The sequence below is a fragment of the Osmerus mordax genome, chromosome 16 (assembly GCF_038355195.1).
Source record: "Osmerus mordax isolate fOsmMor3 chromosome 16, fOsmMor3.pri, whole genome shotgun sequence".
Classification (NCBI taxonomy): Eukaryota; Metazoa; Chordata; class Actinopteri; order Osmeriformes; family Osmeridae; genus Osmerus; species Osmerus mordax.
Genome location: NC_090065.1, coordinates 6,340,113 through 6,360,883, shown reverse-complemented (window position 1 = coordinate 6,360,883; position 20,771 = coordinate 6,340,113). Strand labels below are relative to the sequence as shown.

At 45.7% G+C, this 20,771-nt stretch overlaps 3 protein-coding genes across 3 annotated transcripts; 1 reads left to right on the top strand and 2 right to left on the bottom strand.

The window, feature by feature from the left end:
• Window positions 1–852: 852 nt before the first annotated feature.
• cbln12 (cerebellin 12) lies at window positions 853–3,634 on the bottom strand. The gene is made up of 4 exons (XM_067253611.1): window positions 3,511–3,634; window positions 1,941–2,743; window positions 1,551–1,670; window positions 853–1,443 (listed from the first exon to the last, which is right to left on the bottom strand). Exons 2-4 carry the CDS (start codon window positions 2,229–2,231, stop codon window positions 1,246–1,248), a joined length of 609 nt encoding a protein of 202 aa, XP_067109712.1. The 5' UTR covers window positions 2,232–2,743; window positions 3,511–3,634; the 3' UTR covers window positions 853–1,245.
• Window positions 3,635–4,989: 1,355 nt separating this feature from the next.
• trim110 (tripartite motif containing 110) lies at window positions 4,990–7,820 on the bottom strand. Its single transcript, XM_067253919.1, has 7 exons — window positions 7,329–7,820; window positions 7,118–7,213; window positions 6,750–6,983; window positions 6,322–6,344; window positions 5,876–6,021; window positions 5,473–5,744; window positions 4,990–5,259 (listed from the first exon to the last, which is right to left on the bottom strand). The coding sequence occupies exons 1-7, from the start codon at window positions 7,818–7,820 to the stop codon at window positions 4,990–4,992; spliced, it is 1,533 nt and encodes a 510-aa protein (XP_067110020.1).
• Window positions 7,821–12,809: 4,989 nt separating this feature from the next.
• On the top strand, window positions 12,810–19,769 carry sall2 (spalt-like transcription factor 2). The gene is made up of 3 exons (XM_067252831.1): window positions 12,810–12,885; window positions 14,370–18,268; window positions 18,515–19,769. The coding sequence occupies exons 1-3, from the start codon at window positions 12,810–12,812 to the stop codon at window positions 18,863–18,865; spliced, it is 4,326 nt and encodes a 1,441-aa protein (XP_067108932.1). The 3' UTR covers window positions 18,866–19,769.
• Window positions 19,770–20,771: the final 1,002 nt, after the last annotated feature.

The window sequence follows — 20,771 nt, the reverse complement described above, 5'->3', positions numbered from 1 at the left end:
TACTAATTGCTTGTGTTGTTGCTGAGAAACATCTGACACTGGAGTAATAGTAATTTTCAATGTAACAATGTAAATTATAGGTATATTGTCTTTTTCCCCAAAACAAATTTATGTTCACACACGGACTGTTCAGATTTAATATCACTTACAAAAAGCTTGGGAACATGGACAAATAGGCTACTTATAATACCAGAGAACGGCAAAAAAGAATTTTCTGTATAATTTACACACATTGACTCAACTGTGCCACCTACAGGTTATTGTTTAAATGTGTTTAACTTAGTGAGTCAAGGAGGAACATAATTAAGGTTATAATCTTAGACAGTGTATGTGTGTGTGTGTGTGTGTGTGTGTGTGTGTGTGTGTGTGTGTGTGTGTGTGTGAAAGAGAGAGAGAAAGAGAGAGAAAGAGAGAGAAAGAGGAAACTGGTACTCCTATCACGAACTGGGGAAGCGTGACTGACTAGTTGTGACAGCGCACCACATTTGGTCCACAGGAGTCCAGCAAAGACGTGCCCAAGTGTCCGCCAAATGCTCCATCTGTTTGTGTGCAACTGTTAGCTCTGTTAGGAGTATCCGTTAGTCACTATGCTTACACTCTCCCCCATGCTGGAGTCTGCCAGCCCATGCCAACTCTGGTGGTGAGAGCTAAATTTACAAGCAGCTGTCATGTTACGGATAAACAAAGATCATGACAGGTAGACTACATGGGACTGATTCTAATGACAAAGCAACTATGTGTTGTTGTACAAAACAAATATATATGAACATTCACTTACCGATTGGTCTGTATTGTAGATTTGTAGAATATACATGCACATACCACCGTCAAAGCACAGAGAAGCACACTGTTAGATGTACACCTTTTAATATGTGTGGTGTTTCATATAAATCTTCCTAATAGATTTGAAAGCACTAACAGGCAAGTAGAGAATATATGCAATCACAAAACAGGACAGAGTTGGGTCAACAGTTTGCCAGGGTATAATTGTTCATAAAGCTACAGAGGCATGAAAAATAAAAAATGTTTACATATTAATAAAAGCAATTCCAACAGTGTAAACACTGAAATACTGATGTCAGAGCTGGGATTTAGTCATTGCACATTAGCCCACATTGTACCCAATCAATTTATCTCAACAACGTGTCCTTAATTCCATACTCAATTAAACGATTCCCCCCCCCCTCCCCCACTCGTTCAAGTCTATCCTCTCCTCCTCTCCCTCTGTCCACTTCTTAAGTCTCTTTACAGAGGGAACACTAAAAAGCCACAGAAGGTGGAGTACTTCCATCCACCCATTAAATTGCCTCTCTCCAATTTGAGGTAGGCCTTGTCGCCCCTCTCCATGATGATGAGGCCTGCATTTGTAGCCGCCTCCCTTGTCACATCCTGGTCTCCAGCAAAGGCTGAGATCATCGGCCACCCATTCAGCATTAGACTGACCTGAAGGAAACCCACAGGTTTAAGCGTCATCTCTCTGTGTGTGTGTAGGTTGGTTTGCATGCATATGTGTTTAATGTAAACATGTACATGAGCTTGTCTTCCCCTACCTGAATAGTTTGTCTATTGTAGGCCTTCACCACATGGAAGTTGAAGCTGTAGACACCTCTCCTTGGTGCCAGAAAAACACTGCTCTCCTGGTCAAAGTGAGAACCTACATTCACCAGAATCTAAGACAGAGAGATAAAACCAGAGAAAAATTATATATATATATATATATATATATATATATATATATAATATAAAGGAATTCCATCAGTACAGCCAGAAGGACTGAACATTCATTCATGTATTTGTTATTGAAAAAGGTGTAAACGAACGAATAAAGACATTAATGACCCCTTGATTGTCCTGAAGGAACTCTGTCTAGTTGAAGATCCCATCTTCACCAACCCACCACCATGCAAAAATGGTCAGTATGATTTTAACAATTTGCTCACCTGGTCAAAGTAGATGATCATGGTGCGGTTGCTCATGTCGGTGGGCTCGTGGTTGGTCTGACGAGTGGCGGAGAACGCCACCCGGCCAGTGCCAGAGCGGACCGACATGCCCAGAGCGTTGCCTCCAGGCTCAGAGGAGGGCGTGGAGTCACACACAACCAAACACTTTCCTTCCAGAACAAGAGGCTCTGTGTCATTTTGGCCACAGGCCCCTAGGGGGCCCAACAGAAGCAACAACCCCAGTAGCAGAGTAGGGTCAAAGGTCGATGAACAAGCTGACCAGTGATGCATGATTCTTACAATGTTTGATTAAATCTTTGTTTCCGTAAGCTAAATAAGCTAAAGATTAATTAATTAATTGATTGAGACACATGAGTATCTTTACTTTCTGTCACTCTGTTTGTAAATGGTGAAAAACAGATGTTTCTGTTTCTTATAAGATCAAACAACAGATTAGTATTGCTCAGGGAAGAAAATAGGTCTTAAAAATCCCTTTTCTCACCTTTAAATTCCCCAGATTAAGAAGAAAGAGGGAATTAACAGGTAGGTGTCATGGTCAGACTATAAATTAAGTTTGGCTGAACAGCAGCAGACAAAGTCAACGTGCTCTCTTTCTCTTCAACTCTTTCAATTCGTCTTTAGCTTCTACTGTCTCCCTTGCTCAGATCTGTGGGGTGTTTCCCCCGTGGTGTCTGGGTTGGTTGGATACTGTGTGCATGTGTGTGTTTAGCCGTATGGGGCCCTATGACAAGGACAAATAGACGTTTGGGTAGGTTCCAGTCTACTGCCTCAGCAAGGAGTACCTGGAGGGAGGAGGGGGGGGGCAGAAATGGAGAAAGGTAAAGCCAGGATATACTTTGTGTATCCCACAGAAGCTGATGAAGGGATGAGGTAACGTTCTGGAGCACTGTCATGGGAGGATGTAGGTTCCAGGAGAGAGTGAGAAAGAAAGAGGGAGTCTGGAGAACAACTCCACTGAGAGACCATCTGTCTTTCACACACTTCCCCCCTCCCTCCTGACGTTTAACAACATGCTCCCCTCCCTTCTTTTTTCCTCTTCGCTCCCACCACCTTCACACTCAGTTGCTTACCTTCACCGGTTCCCTCTTTATGAACGATATCTTATTTGTGATTTCATCAACTTAACAAGCTGGTTTCTGTACAATAGTGAATACACGTTCATAGCTGTTTTGGGTATTTTGTCCAACATTTTTGTAAATACATATTTGCAGATTTAAGAATGATAGTATAGAAACTCCTAACTTCTGTGCCACATACATGGTAATGGGATTAAATACTATTCCTTTATAAAATCATTTTTTACCCAATAATGCACACACAACCAATTTAACAACAACTCATACACAACCATACAAGCATCATAACCCATAAACAACAATATGCTTCTAATTTGGTTGATCTCAATGTAAAAGCTAATTCACATTTACTTACCAAGTTATTCAGACTAATAAAACATATAATAAATGACAGTACCAGGCTTCTATTCCATAAAAATACATTGGTCTAAGTGTCTAGGTTTGAGTAATTAGAAAACAAATAAGGACATCACCTGTTTCAGTGTCAAAATGTTTCTCCTTGTATTCCAATCGGGTGTAATCAGTCGTTGTTCTTTGGTTTAAAAGCCACTAAATTCCTGATTGCTCTCTTCTCCCACACAACCAATAGTAGCGTCTCCCTTGTACAGATATTTAAATAATCATTCAAGTTGAGCTCTCCCTATATGATCTCTCTCCCTCTCTTTCTCTCTCCTCTATCTCACCCCCCCTCTCTCTTCTTTTGACACTCTTTCTCTCACTAACCCTTTTTTTTTTTTTTTACCTCTTACCAACCGCCCACTGGCTTTTTTCATAACACATTTTTACAGCAGGAGTGTAAGTATCTTATCTGAGAGCTAATGTTGAAGGTCGTTTTCACAGTCTGACACATTCCAATAAGGATATCTGGCTTTCAATCCACCACACTGATAAAATATAATTTTTATCCATCTACAGAATTATATCTGACATAGTATTCATATTTATGATTGATTATCATTTTGAGTTTTAAGTATGTGAATACAAGGATTTCATTGGACATCTTCTGTTTGGTTTCACAAACAAAGACAACAAAAATCCTAGAATAAGAAAAAGACAATTGAGTGTGCTCTGTTAGTCCAGAATTAACGATAATCTGAGGTCAGTACACAGTCCAAATGAATTTTTATTGAAAATCTATTTTCATTAGGTATGTGCACTACATATGGGTAAAAGGTAAGTTGACACATTTTAACATAACATCAATACAAAAGTAGCGCTATCTAAATATTTACTTTATTAACTTTACTTTATTATGTATAGTTATAATGTTATTGGATGAATGTACTTGAATGTACTGCCAAATGGAGGTTACTCCACAATGGGGCTTTGAAAGATCCCCATCAAGTGGTAGATGTGAAGAAGTGCACATAAACAAGGCTTAAAGAAATGTCTTGTCCCCAATACACATGTGTTAGCTGTTCAACAACACAGACAGTTCAGTGCCAGTAGAATGTCAATTTCAAATTTTGGAGCGACCCACTACTTTCGAACCAATTATGTTCCTGCAATCCTGTTCCAGCCAATCGCCTTTTGTGAGGCGGGCAGCCACTGTCAATGAAACTCGAGCTGGAGGAAAGTGCAGAAGTCCCGACAATAATTGGGAGCACTGTTTTTCATTTTATAATTTATTAATTATATCATAATCATTTACAGCTTTAAAGCCTTGGACAGATCATAAACTTAAGAAAGCAAAAGTCCATCTTCCTCAGAGCCTCTAATATTCAGCTTTGCCATGGTCAAACTTAGCATTGCCAATATTTGGGTTCACAGAGCTTCCAAATATGCAATGAAACATGTCTGGATAAATTAACGTTAAAAACAAAAATAGAAAATGTCCAGGGCACTGCAGTTCTATGTAAAAATGTGCATATTCTCACCAGTGAGATTCGGTTTATGCATTTAAATTCACTTCTCACAATACTATACCAAGCTTCGTGTTCTTGTCTCTCTCTTTACACCTTCGCTATGGAGATCCTGCTGTTGAGCTCAGCTTTGTATAAGCCAAAGCCCATGCACACGGGCTGGGTGAAGGAGGTGCTGAAGGTGTGCAGATGGCTGAGAACAGAGGAGGGGCCCACCTCAGAGAAGGTGATAGTGCCCGCCCCGTAGTCGAGGGCCACACCCACCCGGTTGCCTGACATCTGAGTGGGGAGGCGGATCTTTCTGCGGTTGTGCCAGACAGCCAGCTTTTTGTCATGCTGCTGTGTTAAGCTCCACGACATCTAGTAAGTCAACAGATCCATCAAATGAAAACAAAAATCCACTTTAGTAAGCATTTGTAAATTAGTTAACTGACAGAGAGACTACAACCAGCTAAACACAATCAGCTGGAACTAAACTGCAGACAGGTAGTATGTAGCCTATGGTTATTGTACTATCACTTTGTACTACAGTTGTCAAAGAGTGTAAGAAGAGAGGAAGATCACTGTAATAACCTTATTGTTGCCGAAGGCATTGCCCTCCTTGCCTTTCCGCCCAATACTTTTGTAGGTGATGGAAATATCCCAGAAGCCTTCAGCCTCCACTTCCCAGTAGTGTGTTCCTGAGGAGAAGGTCTGGACAGTCAGGACTTGGGCCCAGTGGTCGAAGCGCTCAGCATGAGCAGCACACGGAAGGCGGGTCTTGACCCTCATGGCTGAGCACAGGTCACCAGAAATACTCAGGAGGGGATGGGCAGAGTTAGTGTCCAGGGTCAAGGGACTGGTCACTGTGGAGGGATGACAACCAATGACTGAGAAGTAAACTTGACAACTTATTTCTTAAAATGATAAAGAGAATCAGCATTTATCCCCTCTTTGACAAAAATTGGAGGAATGGCGTCCCCTTTTAGTCACTTACAGAGCTCTCTCTTGAGTTCACTGAGACAGCGTAATGTTTCAGTAATGAACTCTTTGTACTTGCTCTCGATGTCCTCCAGGATGTATTTCCTGTCTAAGCTGAGAGGGTCTGGGGTGTACAGTGGGCAGTTCAGGTCCGCTAGCAGCCTGCGCAGCAGAGGAATTGAGAAAGGCATAGTACAAGCACAAATCTCAAGGCAGAGCGTTTACATCACTGGCTATTGGTTAACTGCTACCTCCTTTGATAGTTCTTGAAGGTGATGGCAATATCCCAGAAGCTTTCAGCCTCCACTTCCCAGTAGTGTCTTCCTCTCTAAATGCTTTAACCATTTTTCTCTCACAAAAGAACACACACATTGTTCACACACATCTCACCCGGCAGCATCCAGTAATTCAGTATCTCATTCAGTCAGTTACTCAACTTATTTTCGTTTTCTTTTTACTTACTTTGAGTCATCAGACTGAAAAGCCTGTAAAGTGAGGGAAGAAAAATAAGAATGAAGGTTAGTTGATAACCTTCACAGTCAAATACACATCAATTGACTTCTAATTAACTTCAGCACAAAGCTTTTAATACTCGCAAATCCTGCATGAATGGAATAGTCTCTGACCAGATGGACAAGAGGTAAACTGATTAACCGTCAATCCTGCTTCAGTTTCGATAAAATGTTAATTTAGTTAATTTTTACAGTGTTGAACATGTAAACCCTTGTTCATAACAAGGGTTTTAATGTTAAGATTGAGGATGATAATTCTGCCACATTATGTGGTCAGGGAGTTTTGTGTTTGGCTGTTTTGAGTTAGTTGTTAAGTGGTTAATTCCTTCCTTCATCCACACCATTCCACCTCCTCCTCTCATCAGCGTGAAGTCTTACCCAGATGAGTAGGAAGGGGTCTGTCTCTTCCAGCAGGGAGCCCAGGTAGTGCTGGATGCCCTGTGTCTGGCTCAGGTCTCCCCTCACCCTGGAGCAGTCCTCCTGGATACGCTCCATGGCCTGCTGCCTCTCCGCCTTGGTGCTGGCCCTCAGAGCCTGCACCAGCCTCTCCACCTGCCCCTGCAGGGCATTACCTAGACGCTCCACATGGGCGTCGTCCGCTGCCGACATGTCCTGAGATGGATCCATCAATCGGTCAAACGTGTTTTTTTTTGGGGGGGGGATTAGCTGTCTGTCAATCATGAGTCAACCATGACCAGATCAGCAGTCAACAATAAATCGACATTGAGTGAATGTTCGCGTCTCACCGTCATGGTGCGGTCAGTGTTCTGGTGTTCTTGGAGGATCTGTTCACCTTCCCTTAGCTTCTCCTCTGCTTTCTGGAGAAGGCTCTGGAGGATGACCTATGGAGACGCGCACACAAGCACACAGGCACCAATCACAGCTTTTCCATTCCTCACCACTCCAGCTCAGTGGGCTTCAGCTAGGAAAAGACACCATTCAAATCCAAACACACACCTTCAGGTCCTCCTCCACCTTCTTCAGCCCTTTCACTCGATGCTGTGCGTGGCCTCCCTCCAGTATGCAGTCCGCACACACGTACACTCTCTCGTCAGCGCAATAGTAGCGAAAAACCTCTTCGTGTGTGGGGCACCTGCGATGTGACAGGTCCCCTAGTGGCTCCACCAGCGGGTGTGTGCTGAAGGCGGGACACTCCAGGTGAGGCTGCAGGTGCTCGGCACACAGAGACACCTCGCAGCGTAAACATGTTTTCATTGCCACCGGTACCTCCTCTCCCTCCGCTACTGGAGGGCAGCAGTCACACGCCACCACCCCCTGATCTTCCTGACATTGGGGGCAGTTGAAGCGCCCCTTTGGCCCTGCGCTGCCTCGCCCCCAGGCCTCCCGGATGCATGCGGGGCAGAAGGTGTGCCCACAGGGAAGGGGAGGGGCCTGGTGGAAGACATCACGGCACACGGAGCAGGTCAGCTCCTCCTCCAGGGATGCCATGGCAACAAGTTTGCCACTGGGGATGTGAAGAGGCACCAACAATAGACAGTTTTCTTTGAGATAATAGACAGTATGCTTTTAGGTGTTAACCATTAATATGGAAATCCAGCCCATGTAATGTTAGCCATGATATATTGTCATTGAGAATCTCACAAGAATTGCCCTGGGGTCACTCCCCGGCTCCTTATATAAAAAGCAGGGTAAGTAGCAAGTGCTGCAGTTTAGCCAGGGACAACACCACTGCAACTCCAACTGTTCACTTTATCTGTTGTTAATCAGACACCATTAAGCTTTCTTGGTAATGATAGTCCATCCACCTTACCAACGAAGTGTATTAATAGAAGACCCCAATAAACAACCTATCTTTAGGACACAGGGGACTACACATTCTGAAGAAAACAAAAGGTCCAAGTTGTAGGTTGTGTCAACAAAAGCAGGCTGTATGTCTGTTTCTGAGTCTTGCTTCGTATGTGACCCAATTGGGGACTTTTGCAATGGAGGGATCAAGAGATCAGCCTCCCTTGCCTAGTTAGCCTGTTTGTCTTCTGACATGTGTCCTTTCTGGCCTCTGAAGCTACTCCCTCCTTCTGTTCATAATGTCCTTTGTTGGTTAGAATACTCCTAATAACACAAATTAATGAGTTATCTTACCTGTTGGGTGTCCTATAGGACTGGCCAGTGGTGTGCTTGCTCCCGGCCAGTGATTGTCAGTATGTGTGGATGGTACATACAGGATAATCCCAAAGGATTCGCATCCCCTTCTATGTCTGCTTAATCACAGAGACTAACCTCTGGAGAGAGAGAGAGAGAGAGAGAGAGAGAGAGAGAGAGAGAGAGAGAGAGAGAGAGAGAGAGAGAGAGAGAGAGAGAGAGAGAGAGAGAGAGAGAGAGAGAGACAGAGAGAGAGCAGAGAGAGAGAGAAAGAGAGAGAGAGAAGAGAGAGAGAGAGAGAGAGAGAGAGAGAGAGAGAGAGAGAGAGAGAGAGAGAGAGAGAGAGAGAGAGAGAGAGAGAGAGAGAGAGAGAGAGAGAGAGAGAGAAGGTGCAGTTGTACCCTGCAGTACCAACTGTATGTGGAACCAAAGTCTAAAATAGAATTGGGTACTGATCACAGATCAGATGTAATTAAAAACACCAAGTTTGGTGTTCGGTGTTTCATCCAGATATTGTGTTATTGAATCAATTAAAACGTTAAATGCATGCCACATAGGCTAACTCCTTACCGCAAGCCTGGGTTCAATTCTATCCTGGGCTGTTTGCTGCATATCCTTCCCTCTCTCTTTCATACTGTCACTACCATTAATAAAGCAGAAATGTCTCAATGAGATATCTTTAAAAGGTCCAGGCAGAACGAAACACTTACATTGATTTACTATAGTAATAATAATAATAATAACAACAATATCATAACAATAATAATAAAAATTATATATACGTTTTAAATCGAAATCTAGTCTAGGCTGAATATGGCTATTCTGTCAAGTCAATTTCTGTGTGTAAAAGACAACATATCACTACAACATTTAATACATTTCAATATAGATTTCAAATAACATGTTTCTATTGATCAAAACTACCTGTCACCACTGTACACTTTATTATGTGGAGTCAGGTGGAGTCAGGTGGCTGAGCGGTTAGGGAATCGGGCTAGTAATCTGAAGGTTGCCAGTTCGATTCCAGGCCGTGTCAAATAACATTGTGTCCTTGGGCAAGGCACTTCACCCTACTTGCCTCGGGGGGAATGTCCCTGTACTTACTGTAAGTCGCTCTGGATAAGAGCGTCTGCTAAATGTAAATGTATTATTGTATTTGGGAGCCCTCTAGAGGATTCATTACAGTATGTCTCGAATGAGACTGACACTTGGCCTACTTGAAGAAAGATTTTATATTAGCATACAATCCTTACATTAGTAGTTAGGAAGGGTTTTTCTCGACTAGAATGAAAAAATTATGTTTCAATCTAGATAATCTGTATAGGTTGATCTTTCTTCTATGATTACAACTATGTCCCCTTCTTATTGTATAACCTCTCATTCTTAAACCAATCTATGAGATTTTTAATTTATTAATTATTCTCCCTTGGTGCATTTTTTGTAGTTTATTTCTGTTAAGTACTATACCAACAAACAAAGAACTATTCAGTTCAGTTATAACAGCTATAAGGAATGTGTGCACATTGCAATGCAAAAATGACAACAAGTGATAGTGCCTCCATGACGAAAGGGAGAGTATACGGTTTACACGGTCCAAAATGTGCTGTTTGAATTTTGGGCTGAAACCAAATGCCTGAATTGGAAACGGTTAATCCATTGAAGCAAGGCAAGAGACTGAATAAATAAATAAAAATACAAAAAAACATGATCTATCTGAACAATTTCTGTCTGGAGGCTATAAGTATGGCGAGGAGACATTAATTTGCCTATCGGAAAGTAGTCTGAATAAGACGGACAGACAGACGAGCAGACGGCCGTCACTGCAGCAGACCACAGACACAGGCCGAGCAGGCCGCCCTCGGCAAATACAAAGAGGGTTGAACAGGGAAGGGGAGGGGGGTGACAGTCAGGAAGACTAATCCAATTCTCGTAGCGCATTGTAGCCTATCTCAACCTTCCCCGCCTCCTATGTGTATCAGTGAGAAATTGACCAAATGTTTTATCTAAAAAATCAAATAGGCTTCTACAAATTACCGACGGATATATAAATAATTAAAAAATGCAGTGTTGCGCTTGGCTGTCAAAGGGACGACTGCGCATCTTTGTGAGGGAATCGGGAAACGCTACGTTGATGTCCCGGCTGGGAAACGTAGCCTTTTGCCCAACATAGGCTATTCTATCATTTCATAAACCACTGTCAAACATCATCGTTTCAAGCATGGTAAGTAACCAACGGTAATGTTCTTTCGACGACGCATCCGATGAATATGAGGAATTTGCAGCGATATTTTTGAACAGTCATAATAATTTATGAATCATAACTTGTTATGATCGGAGCGCGCGCGCCGGCATGCAACAGGTCGCTGTACAGTAGCGGGGCAGCAGAAGTTATAGCGTAGTTCCCATACACAGTTATGAAATGTTCGACGGTCACATTCACGATGACAAGATGGCACGAAAAACGCAAATGCATTGTTGGCACAACAGGGAAACAGTTAGCCTAAATGCCTTATGATTTTCTTATGTGTGTTTGATTTTAAGATGTGATATATGTTGGAAATGTTTACATTATCAACAAATGGAGGATTTAAGCCCCTGTAAATTGTGTTGGAATAGGTTTATCGCTTATAGCCTATTTATAATTGTTTACGTGTAGGCCACATACATTGTAAGACAAAATCAAAACACAATTTGTTTGACAGATTGACAAACCAAAATATACATTCATCACGTTGAATTGGACAAAATGTTATAATTAGCTAGTGATAACTGTGGTTTCAACGTATAAAAGGTATAATGGCTGTAAACATAGCTAGTTGAGACTATTTAAGGCCTGCTTCATGACAATCAGGCAATTTGAGGTGAAATAGGCTACGTTGAAATTTAGACTATTCGTCTTATAATGGGTGTGACCAGCATGAGTACTGACAGTAGAATATTAAAACATTATGTCATGTAGCCCTAGCTATATTGTGATAAAACTGATTCACTTGGATGCGTATGTTGGAAAGTGTCAGGACTAATACGCTTTAAATACTTTAAGTAGGCCTAAGGTAGGCTAAGGTAGGCTAAGGTAAAGGAGTCTAATTAAGGACGATTTCATATAATGAATGTAGGCTAGGGTTAACCACATCTAGGGTTGAGACTGGGGCAAAGTTGGCAATCCCTTCTTGAGCTGCAGCAGGGATTGGTACAAGAAGGTCATCATTGCCGATTAAAAAAGCATATGCCTGACCGTGTCGTGCGCGCTCGGGGGTAATTGCCATAAGTAGCCCGCTGATATAGAGTAGGCAAGGCCAAAAAGTATTTTTTTCTACACTTCGGCTGTCTCTCCCATTCATTACCCCTCCACGTGGTAAGCAGCAGAGCTGAAGCTTGAAAAGGAAGCATTGTGCATCGCGGCAGTAGTCCTATGTGTTCTAGAGGCTCGCAGAGGGTGATGCTCACTCAGCTGTAGCCTAGCGCCATTGTTGGAAATTCCTGTTCATTCAGTGGCCTGTTTATGGAGCTCGCGCATCGGAATGTGGTGTAAGGTACATTATTATGGAGCGTCACTGAAGGTCAATTACTACCATCTGAGTTCTTGAGAATATCAAGGTGTAGGCCTAAGTTCCCCTTTAAACTTAAAACATTTGAGAGTTTAACTTCCATTTTATATTCATATACAGGGTTGTGACAGGTTTGACAGACACGCCAGCATATGGGCCTATAGCTAAAGTAGGACTAGGCCTACTTAAATACTGACTTGACTACTTAACACGTTAGGTAGTACTGTAATTGCATTTGCGACTAGGCTACAGTCACAGGTCAGTTTCGTGATAATGTTAGGCTCCAGAATTTAGTTTTGTCTAGCTGTCAACAAAGCAAAATCCTGGAGCGGTAGGTTTGGCCTACGAGGAGCTATAACGACGGACTCATGTCTCAAAAGAAAGGGTGTTCATTCGCCATTTGAATGCAAAGTAGTGGATGAACAAGTGGGCTGTGTGTGTGTCTCCGTGTGCGTGTGCCTTGTGTGTGCTAACCCGCGCGCGCGTTTGTGTGTAGGGAGGGGGGCAAACGGTGTGTTTGAAAAAGGGGGACTTGCAGAGCGAAATTGTCACACATGCCCTTCAGGCTGGTTTTCACAAGTTGCTCTCTTTTGCACAATGATGTCAGGAATGGACTTGGTGTTCCATAGCGGACAATACACCGCCCAATCAACTAATATCATTCTTATGTGATAGACTACTTTCTTCTAGTAGCCTAATTTAGTTAATCACTTTTTCAGCGTGCAGGGAGAAAGAATAAAAACACTCTGTTGGCCAATGTGCCGCTCCATCAGTCAAGTCCAGCTGAAGCATGTCTCGTCGGAAACAGAAACGACCCCAGCAGCTTATGAGCCCGATGCTTGGTGCCTCTTCGATACTTGAGCATGGTGAGAAACCGACTATTATTAACATAGCTTATGAACTGTTTATATGAGTAGAAACTGTACGAAAGTTGTTTGGATGGAAACTAACTTTTTCTTCTAAGTTTGTATTAGTCTCTAATGCTAAAATTAAGCAAGTTAGGCTACGTTGGAATGAGTGTGACAATTAACATAACATTTACATATATTCTTGGTCCTCAATTGGGTTTGGCTTTGCTTTTCTATCAACAAAGCTGTTCATAAAGGGATGGAAAATGTCAGGATGCTATAGTTGTGCGATGTTCCTGCCTTGAGATATGTTGTTTTTCCCCTAAAATTCTCTTTGTTCAAGATTCTAGTGCCCTAAGTGCCCTTTCCTCACCTCACTTTGCCAGGTTCAAAGACAGACCACCCAGAATGGGAGATAGAAAGAGGAAGTGTGAGACGCACATAGGAAATACAGATCACGATCATTAGTTGCAGTATTCATCCAAGTTATTAATTGAAACCGAAAGAGTCGAGCAGATAGAATGTTAAGTGAGAGGACGATCACATTCAGAGGTACACTGTATAAGGTGTTGTAATTGCAATTGCATTAGACCTCATTGTTCCCATAGGCCCTTTGTGACTGGGCAGTGAGGCATGAACATACCCAAGAAGTGTGTGTCTGTGAGTGCTTGTGCGGGTTTGGGTTTGTGTACTTGTGTCTGTCCACTGGGACTCCAGTTACAGAGACAAAGTGTCTTGTAGCATTTGGGCAACTGTAGTATTGTCATTGAGTATGTGTGTATTAGTGTGTTTTCCCAGCAAAGTGGGGTTGTTGATGGTCTGTGAGTCATCATGTCTATCTGGCAATTCTGTTTGTTTTCCTTTACCCCCACCTCTTCCTTAGCCTTCCTAAAAACCTACAAGGAATGCGACCTCAGTGTTCTTAAGGTCAAGTCTGTCAGCCAATCAGGATCATGATACAGTGTCCAGTACCCAAATAGGGCCTGACCTCAAGCACCCTACTGGGTCATGGGGGAAGGGTTGACATAGATGAAAGACAGAGCAAAGGAGGTGTGTGTGTATGTGGGTGTGTGAGGGGGTAGTGTTTGTGAGCAAGCATGTCAGCGTACCTGTGTATCTCTTCCTCTCTGTGGGGGTTGGGGGTGTGAGAGATTTTAGGGGATACCATTGTCCTCTGTCCTGTGTTGCCATGGAAACAAGGTAGGCTGTGCGTGGTGTAGGTTTGCAGACCAGGGGAATTGGAAGGGGGGGGGGATTAGGACACTCAGGATAGGATAAAGAAACAGCCAAAGGACAGAGGAGGTTTGGTTCAATATAAGGTAGTCAAAGTGAAAAAGTACATTTAAAGATTTATATTAATAAATTATTGAAATGCAGTATTTACTGGCTACATTTAGATACATAGAAATACAAAATAGACTAGTATTTTCTAGACTATTGAATAGAGTAAATCTGCACTTGTATAACAAAATGATGTCTTTTTTTCCTTTTCCTGTTTTCAGATGAACAGTTTACAGTAAAGTCAATTTACTTTCCTCCAACCACGGACTCCTCTTCTCCATCATCCTCTCCTCCTCAGAGCTACCAAACTCCCCTGGCTCCCGATCCCACCTTTGGGGGGCTTCAGAAGCCCTCTCTACCCACTGAGGGGCCCTCTCTCTCCTGTTCTCCAAGTCAGCCCAACCCCTGCCTTGGGTCCCTCACAGACCTTCAAAATATCCTCTCCTCAGCCTTCCCTAACCCGCCCTTGTCCTCCCAGACTCAGCCCCCCACGGTTCTGTGCCTCCCAGACACCACTTCCACACCTTCCCCCAGTCAGACTCTGACCTCTCGCACCCTCATGGCCTCTCCCAAGTTGGGGGTGTCAGCCACCACCACCACTTCTTCCTCCTCCTCCTCATCCTCAGCCTCCCTATGTCCTCCGCCTCACCCTGGCAGCCCCAGCCCTGTTCCCGAGGGCCCCCCCAGCCCCGTAACACCCTCCCCCAGCCCAGGTGTCACCTCGTCCGCCTCTGCCCCCCCACCCCGGGCCCACCTGAGCATCGCCCTGATCCTGGAGGAGCTTAGGGTGCTGCAGCAGAGGCAGATCCATCAGATGCAGATGACAGAGGAGATATGCAGACAGGTCCTTAGGCTGGGTGGGGCCTCCTGTGGCCTGGACACTCCCCAGCTCCTCCTCCCCCCTCTGCCACAGCTATGTCTGGAGGGCAGCGACAGGGACCCCAGCCCGCCCCAAGCCACCACCATGCCTTCCCAGCCCCCTACCTCTGTAGCCCCGCTCCTGGCCTGCTTCTCCTCCCTGCTCCCCCCACAGTCGATGTCAAAGCCCTCGAAGCCCAGCCACCCCCTTTCTCACATCCTGCGCCCGCATAAGCCCCACCTGGAGGGGGCTGGAGGGGCATCAGGGGCTAATGCGTACCCAGGCACCAGTGTCCGTCCTTCAGCCACTTCCTCGTCCTCTTCTGCCTCCTCTGCCATCTCCTCCATGGCCTCCTCCAACTACCCTCTGGCCCTCTCTCTGGCCCTACCCACTCGATACCTCCATGAGAAATCCCCCAACACCACCTCAGCAAGTGGACACAGTGGTCTGTCCTTCCTCACCCCACCCATGTCCACCACCGCCACTCTGGCCTCTCCCTTCCAGGAGGCTCTCCAGTCGGCCTCAGGGGGAGGGACATCCACCGGATCGTCCGCCTCCAGCTCCTCCGGACGCCTGCAGCACGCCTGCAGGTTTTGCGGGAAAATGTTCAGCAGCGACTCGTCCCTGCAGATCCACCTGCGCTCTCACACAGGGGAGAGGCCCTACCAGTGCCCCGTGTGTCTGAGCCGCTTCACCACCCGAGGCAACCTCAAGGTTCACTTCCTCCGGCACCGGGAACAGAACCCTGAGCTCTCACTCTCCCTCCTGCCCCCTTCTCTGTTTGGGTCAGCCATAGGAGCTGTTGGGGTCATGGGTGGGTCTGACCAGGGACAAAGCTTTGGTACCGGTAGCAGTAGCAGCTCTAATCTTAGTGCCGCACAGCGGCGCCGGAAACGCAGAGCCGAAGACGAGCCTTACGGAGACGGGATGGAAGTCGGCGGGGGGGTAGGGGGCTTCCCCATGGGGGCGTCGACTGGAGGAGCCCCGCCCTCCTCACTGCCCTTGCCCCCCAGCATGGACCTGGCCCTCATATCCACCGCCCACTCCATCCTGCAGCTAAACCGCGCCGCAGCGGCTGCTGCTGCAGCGGCCTCCATGTCCTCTTCTTCGTCTCACACTCCCTCCTCCTCCTCCTCCTCCTCCTCATCCTCCCTGGCATCCTCCCTCCTCGCTGCCCCCTCTTCCTCCGCCGCCTCCTCGGCCATGGCCGGCTTCTTCAAGGGGGCGAAGCAGCAGCGCTTTGATGAGAACACCCCTCCACACACACCTATGCTTCCGCCCTCCTCCTACTCTCAGCTGGCCCATCTCCCCAAGCTCCTCTTCCCCTCCGCCTCCTCCTCCTCCTCCCACCACCACCCTCAACACCACCCTGGCCTGGGCCTCCTCCGCCCTCCACCCCCGAGCTCTCACCACCTCTCCTCTACTGCCCACTCCCAGCTCTCCTTCCCCTTCTCCCACTACCCCAAAATCCAAGGTGCCCTTTCCACCTCCACCACCTCCCCTTCCTCCTCCACTTCCATCTCGACTTCAGACACCTCCAAACTGCAGAGGCTGGTCGAGAAGCTGGAGAAGGAGCCCTGTAGCTCTCACCCCTGGGCGTCCTCCTCTTCCACCACTTCCTCAATAGAGGCCTTAGCCGGGAGCTTGGCCACTTCCTCCTCCGCGGGCTTGTTCAGCAGTGGCCTCATGAGTGCCAGCACCTCAAGCACCTATGTGATGGCTTCCCCCCCATCCTCCACCCACGCCTCCACCTCCATCTCCAACTTCACCAGGGAGATGGTCGCAGCACTGGGGATGAGTGCTAATGGGGCGAGTGCTCTGGCCGGAGCCATGCTCCCCTCCCTGGGAATCATGGGTGCAGCAGGCGCCCTGGCACCCAACCAGTGCGGAGTGTGCCTGCGTGTGCTGAGTTGCCCCAGAGCGCTGCGTCTTCACCAGGCTACCCACCTGGGGGAGCGCCCCTTCCCCTGCAAGTTGTGCGGACGCTCCTTCTCCACCAAGGCCAGCCTACGCTCGCACCTGGCCACCCACCGTGCCCGCCCGCCCAACGCCCGTGCCCAGAACTCTTGCCCTCTGTGCCAGCGCAAATTCACCAACGCCCTCGTGCTGCAGCACCACATCCGCATGCATCTGGGAGGGCAGCTGCCACCGGAGGGCACAGAAGAGTCTCTGTCTGAGCAGCTAGGAGAGCCTGATGCCTCCCAGCACCAGCGCCAATCCCAGCCCCAGCCCCCTGACACCGCCTCCTCTGGGACCTCTCCGCCAGCCGTTGGCGGCCAATCAAAGAGCCCAGCCCGTAGCCAGTTCCCAGCATCCGTTGGTGGTACTGTCCCTATCTCTGCCAGCGTCATATCATTAGAGTGCACTGGAAACCCCAGCAGGTCCCACTCCTCCAGCCCTGACCTGATCCCTCCTTCGGACCTAAGCCCTGACCCCTCCCTGAACCCTGCCTCACACACCCCGCCCACTGGAAGTGTGGATCCTCCAGTCCTGTGTGTCAGCGCCCCCTCCCCATGCCTTCCTCAGGTAGATGAAGGCTCACCAGTTACTGAAGAAAAACTGGTTGAAAGTCAAGATAGCCTCGATGCATACAGCACTCCAGTTGGTAAGGCGATTCCCACTTCCCCCACTTTACCCAAGCCCATATGCATGTCTAGCCTTGGGATATCCGAGAGTTCCATGGATGACAACACTCCATCCATGGATGTCTTCCTACCAGCACCCAGATCCAACCTGGAAGACTTGCTGAGCACGCCTACCCATGGTGCCCCTGTGGCACACCCCTGCCCTACCCTGGTCCCCACCCCCACTGCCCCTACCATGAGCCCGGAACCTTTCAAAGCCCAACTAACTCCTGGCCCTGACACTGAACAGCCTTCCAGATCCCAAACCTCCCAACAAGAGGAGGAGGAGAGGGCTGAAGTCCCTCCATCTTCAACACCAAAGTATGACCACGCCCCTGTGCTTGAGGTTGAGCCTAGGCTGCCGTCTATGTCTGACACAATTGACACAAGCGCTGCTGAAATTACATCTGTTCCCCAGAATGCTGCCACCTTCATAAGGGAGACCAGACAAGGGCTCCATTTTAGTTTCCATGGAAAGGAAGACAGGATGGATTCTGGGCCAGCCAGTGAACGACTGGAAACTACAGTTCCCATCAGTATGGCCCCCACTCTGCCCCCTCCAATGTCTCGACCTGAAAAGAAGACCTACAGCTGTGCAGAATGTGGTAAAGAATACGCCAGCCGCAGTGGACTGAAGGTAAGAATATTTCTGTGAAGATAGATGTAAACTGGAGACTATTGAGAAGTAGAAAGTTATATTTCATTATTAGAACCCATGTATATTTTGTGGGTTGTAGGCAACTCCTCTATTTAATTGTATATTTTGTTACTTATAAAGAAGGTTTATGAACTTTGCTGAACTAGTCCACCTAAATGTTGGTAGAGCGAGCAGTAAGTTGAGATGAACTTCACACAACTCTCATACTTTCCATTTTAACCACAGGGACATATGAAGCATCACAGTGGGGTTGTCAAGACAACACGCCCCCCTGCACGAAGCAGTCGTGCAGCCGCTGAACGACTTCCTGCGACCACACCCTCTACTTCCTCTCATGCCCCTGCCACCAGAAGTTCTGTGGGCTTCTGGAACCAGTACCAAGCTTTCCTTAACACCAGCAATGAACCAACAGACCAGCCGGCCCAGGGCCCAACCAGTTTAAGCCAAGGAGAGGAGGTAGAAAAGCCCCGATTGGATGAATCACCTGTCAGATCTCAGATAGATCCATCCAATGAGAGGGGCTCAGTGGAAAATAGGGAGGTATCCGCGGAAGAGCCGACTCTTAAGTCAATGTGATTGGCTGGGATATAATCTGGTGCTCTTGATAGATGTTTACCTTTAGGAGTAAACTGTATGGGGCTTTTGTATAGTATTATACCCAAACTCATTTGAGTAGTTTGTCGGTTTAGTAGTCTGTGAGTAAACTGCTTAGCTAGTTTGTGATAACTATTTGTTGGCCAGCTTGGTCTTGTTTTTATAGAAGTGACAGTGGAAAATTATGACTGAAACCCAAAACGGAGAGATTAATGAAAGACGTTTTTGTCATAACAGAGTCCGGTGCGTGAATAAAAGCTCTGTTTTAGTAGATTGAGATTTTCTCTACATATTGAGGTCCTTTTCTGTGAGCTTGACTCTGGTGGTTTATGGGACAGTTAAAAAACAATTTTAAACCGAAATATTTGTTAGATATGATATAGCCTGCTGTAATACTGTCTAAACCTTAACAAATCCTTCTTTCAATAAAGTATAAAAGGGAATAATTCCATAAGACCCTATATAACAGAAAAGTTGGTCTCTATTGCATTTAATGCACACATCTTTGTTAGTCTGTGGTGTTTTCAGTCTCACATCCTCATATATTATTGTAATATTAACCTACTATTACATGTTGCTGTGGTTAACCCTTGAATTAACTCAACCAAACTTATCTACCTGCTTTTTGACAGAAAGCACATAAGGGTGTAGTGTGCTCGATGGAGACATTTCCTGTATAACTCTTTCCCTTCCACCCTGTGAATAAAAAGATTGTTGTTTGGTCCCAAAGTGATGTCTGTTCACTGTAACTAAATGTTTTTGTTAATGATATGAAAAAATGAATCAGAGGTCTATGTCTGATGTTGTTGTTGTACTTTCAGTGTATGCCCCAAAAGTCAAGAGAGAGATGAAAAACCAAGAAACATTAAAACACTTTGGAAACAGATGTTTTCTTTTTGTTGGTGTGACTATGTCGATCGTAATGGACTCTAATGCGTGTTGCTCATTCTGCTTTGTGTGCATATGTGCCGTGATTGTGTATGTGTGTGCATGTGTGCATTCCAATGCGCTGGAGTGTGTGTTAGCACAACAGTGTCCGGCCAAAACTGCCTTCTTTCCTTTGCCAGGTTCCCTCACACACAGTAGTCCCTAATCCCTACCCTCTCTCAACACAATTAAACTCCTCTGCTTTCCTCTGTGTCTGTCACATCAACCGAAAGGACGAAGGGAGGGGAGGAGGCCAGCGGTTCTCACTTCAGCCCTAAGCTCCACAACCATGACAACCAAGGCAGTCTGATTTGTGCGTGTGTGTGCTTATGCACTGGGATGATAGGTATAGCTGTTATGTAGATCTAGTTTAAAAAGGAATGTGCTTCCTTTGTTTTACAGCAGGTGGCAGTATACACTACTATACAGATCACGCAAAAAGAATGATTCTCAGAGGACAAAACAGTTTAAGGGATGAGAAATTGCCTCTAAAATGATAAATTGGCAACATTTGTTTAGTAAAGCTAACCAGATCCTAGTCTGCTTTCATTTTACAGCAAAGAACTGATTATGCCATCACCTCATGCATTCAGTGGTCACAGTTACTACAATTTAACTGTTGTAGTGATACTTTTCATTTATATGGCTATATATATAAGTGTGTATAAAGCCTAGATATTTATCAGGAAAGTTAAGTATTCAGATTAATGGGTTTAAAAAACGAACCACAAACTACTACTCCTTCTTCCAGGTCAAACTGGATCATTTTTATGGCATTCATCTTCCAGCCCCAACACATGATTCAAACATTATATACGGGGGCCAAGGTTCAAAGTTAAAGAATTTGCTAAATAGCTTAGCCTACCTTTTCTATAGCCTACTTAAACGCAATATGGGTAAACGTTAATGGGAATGTGACAGAAGGATTATTAGGCAAAAAGGCTACTAATTCCAAGGTCAC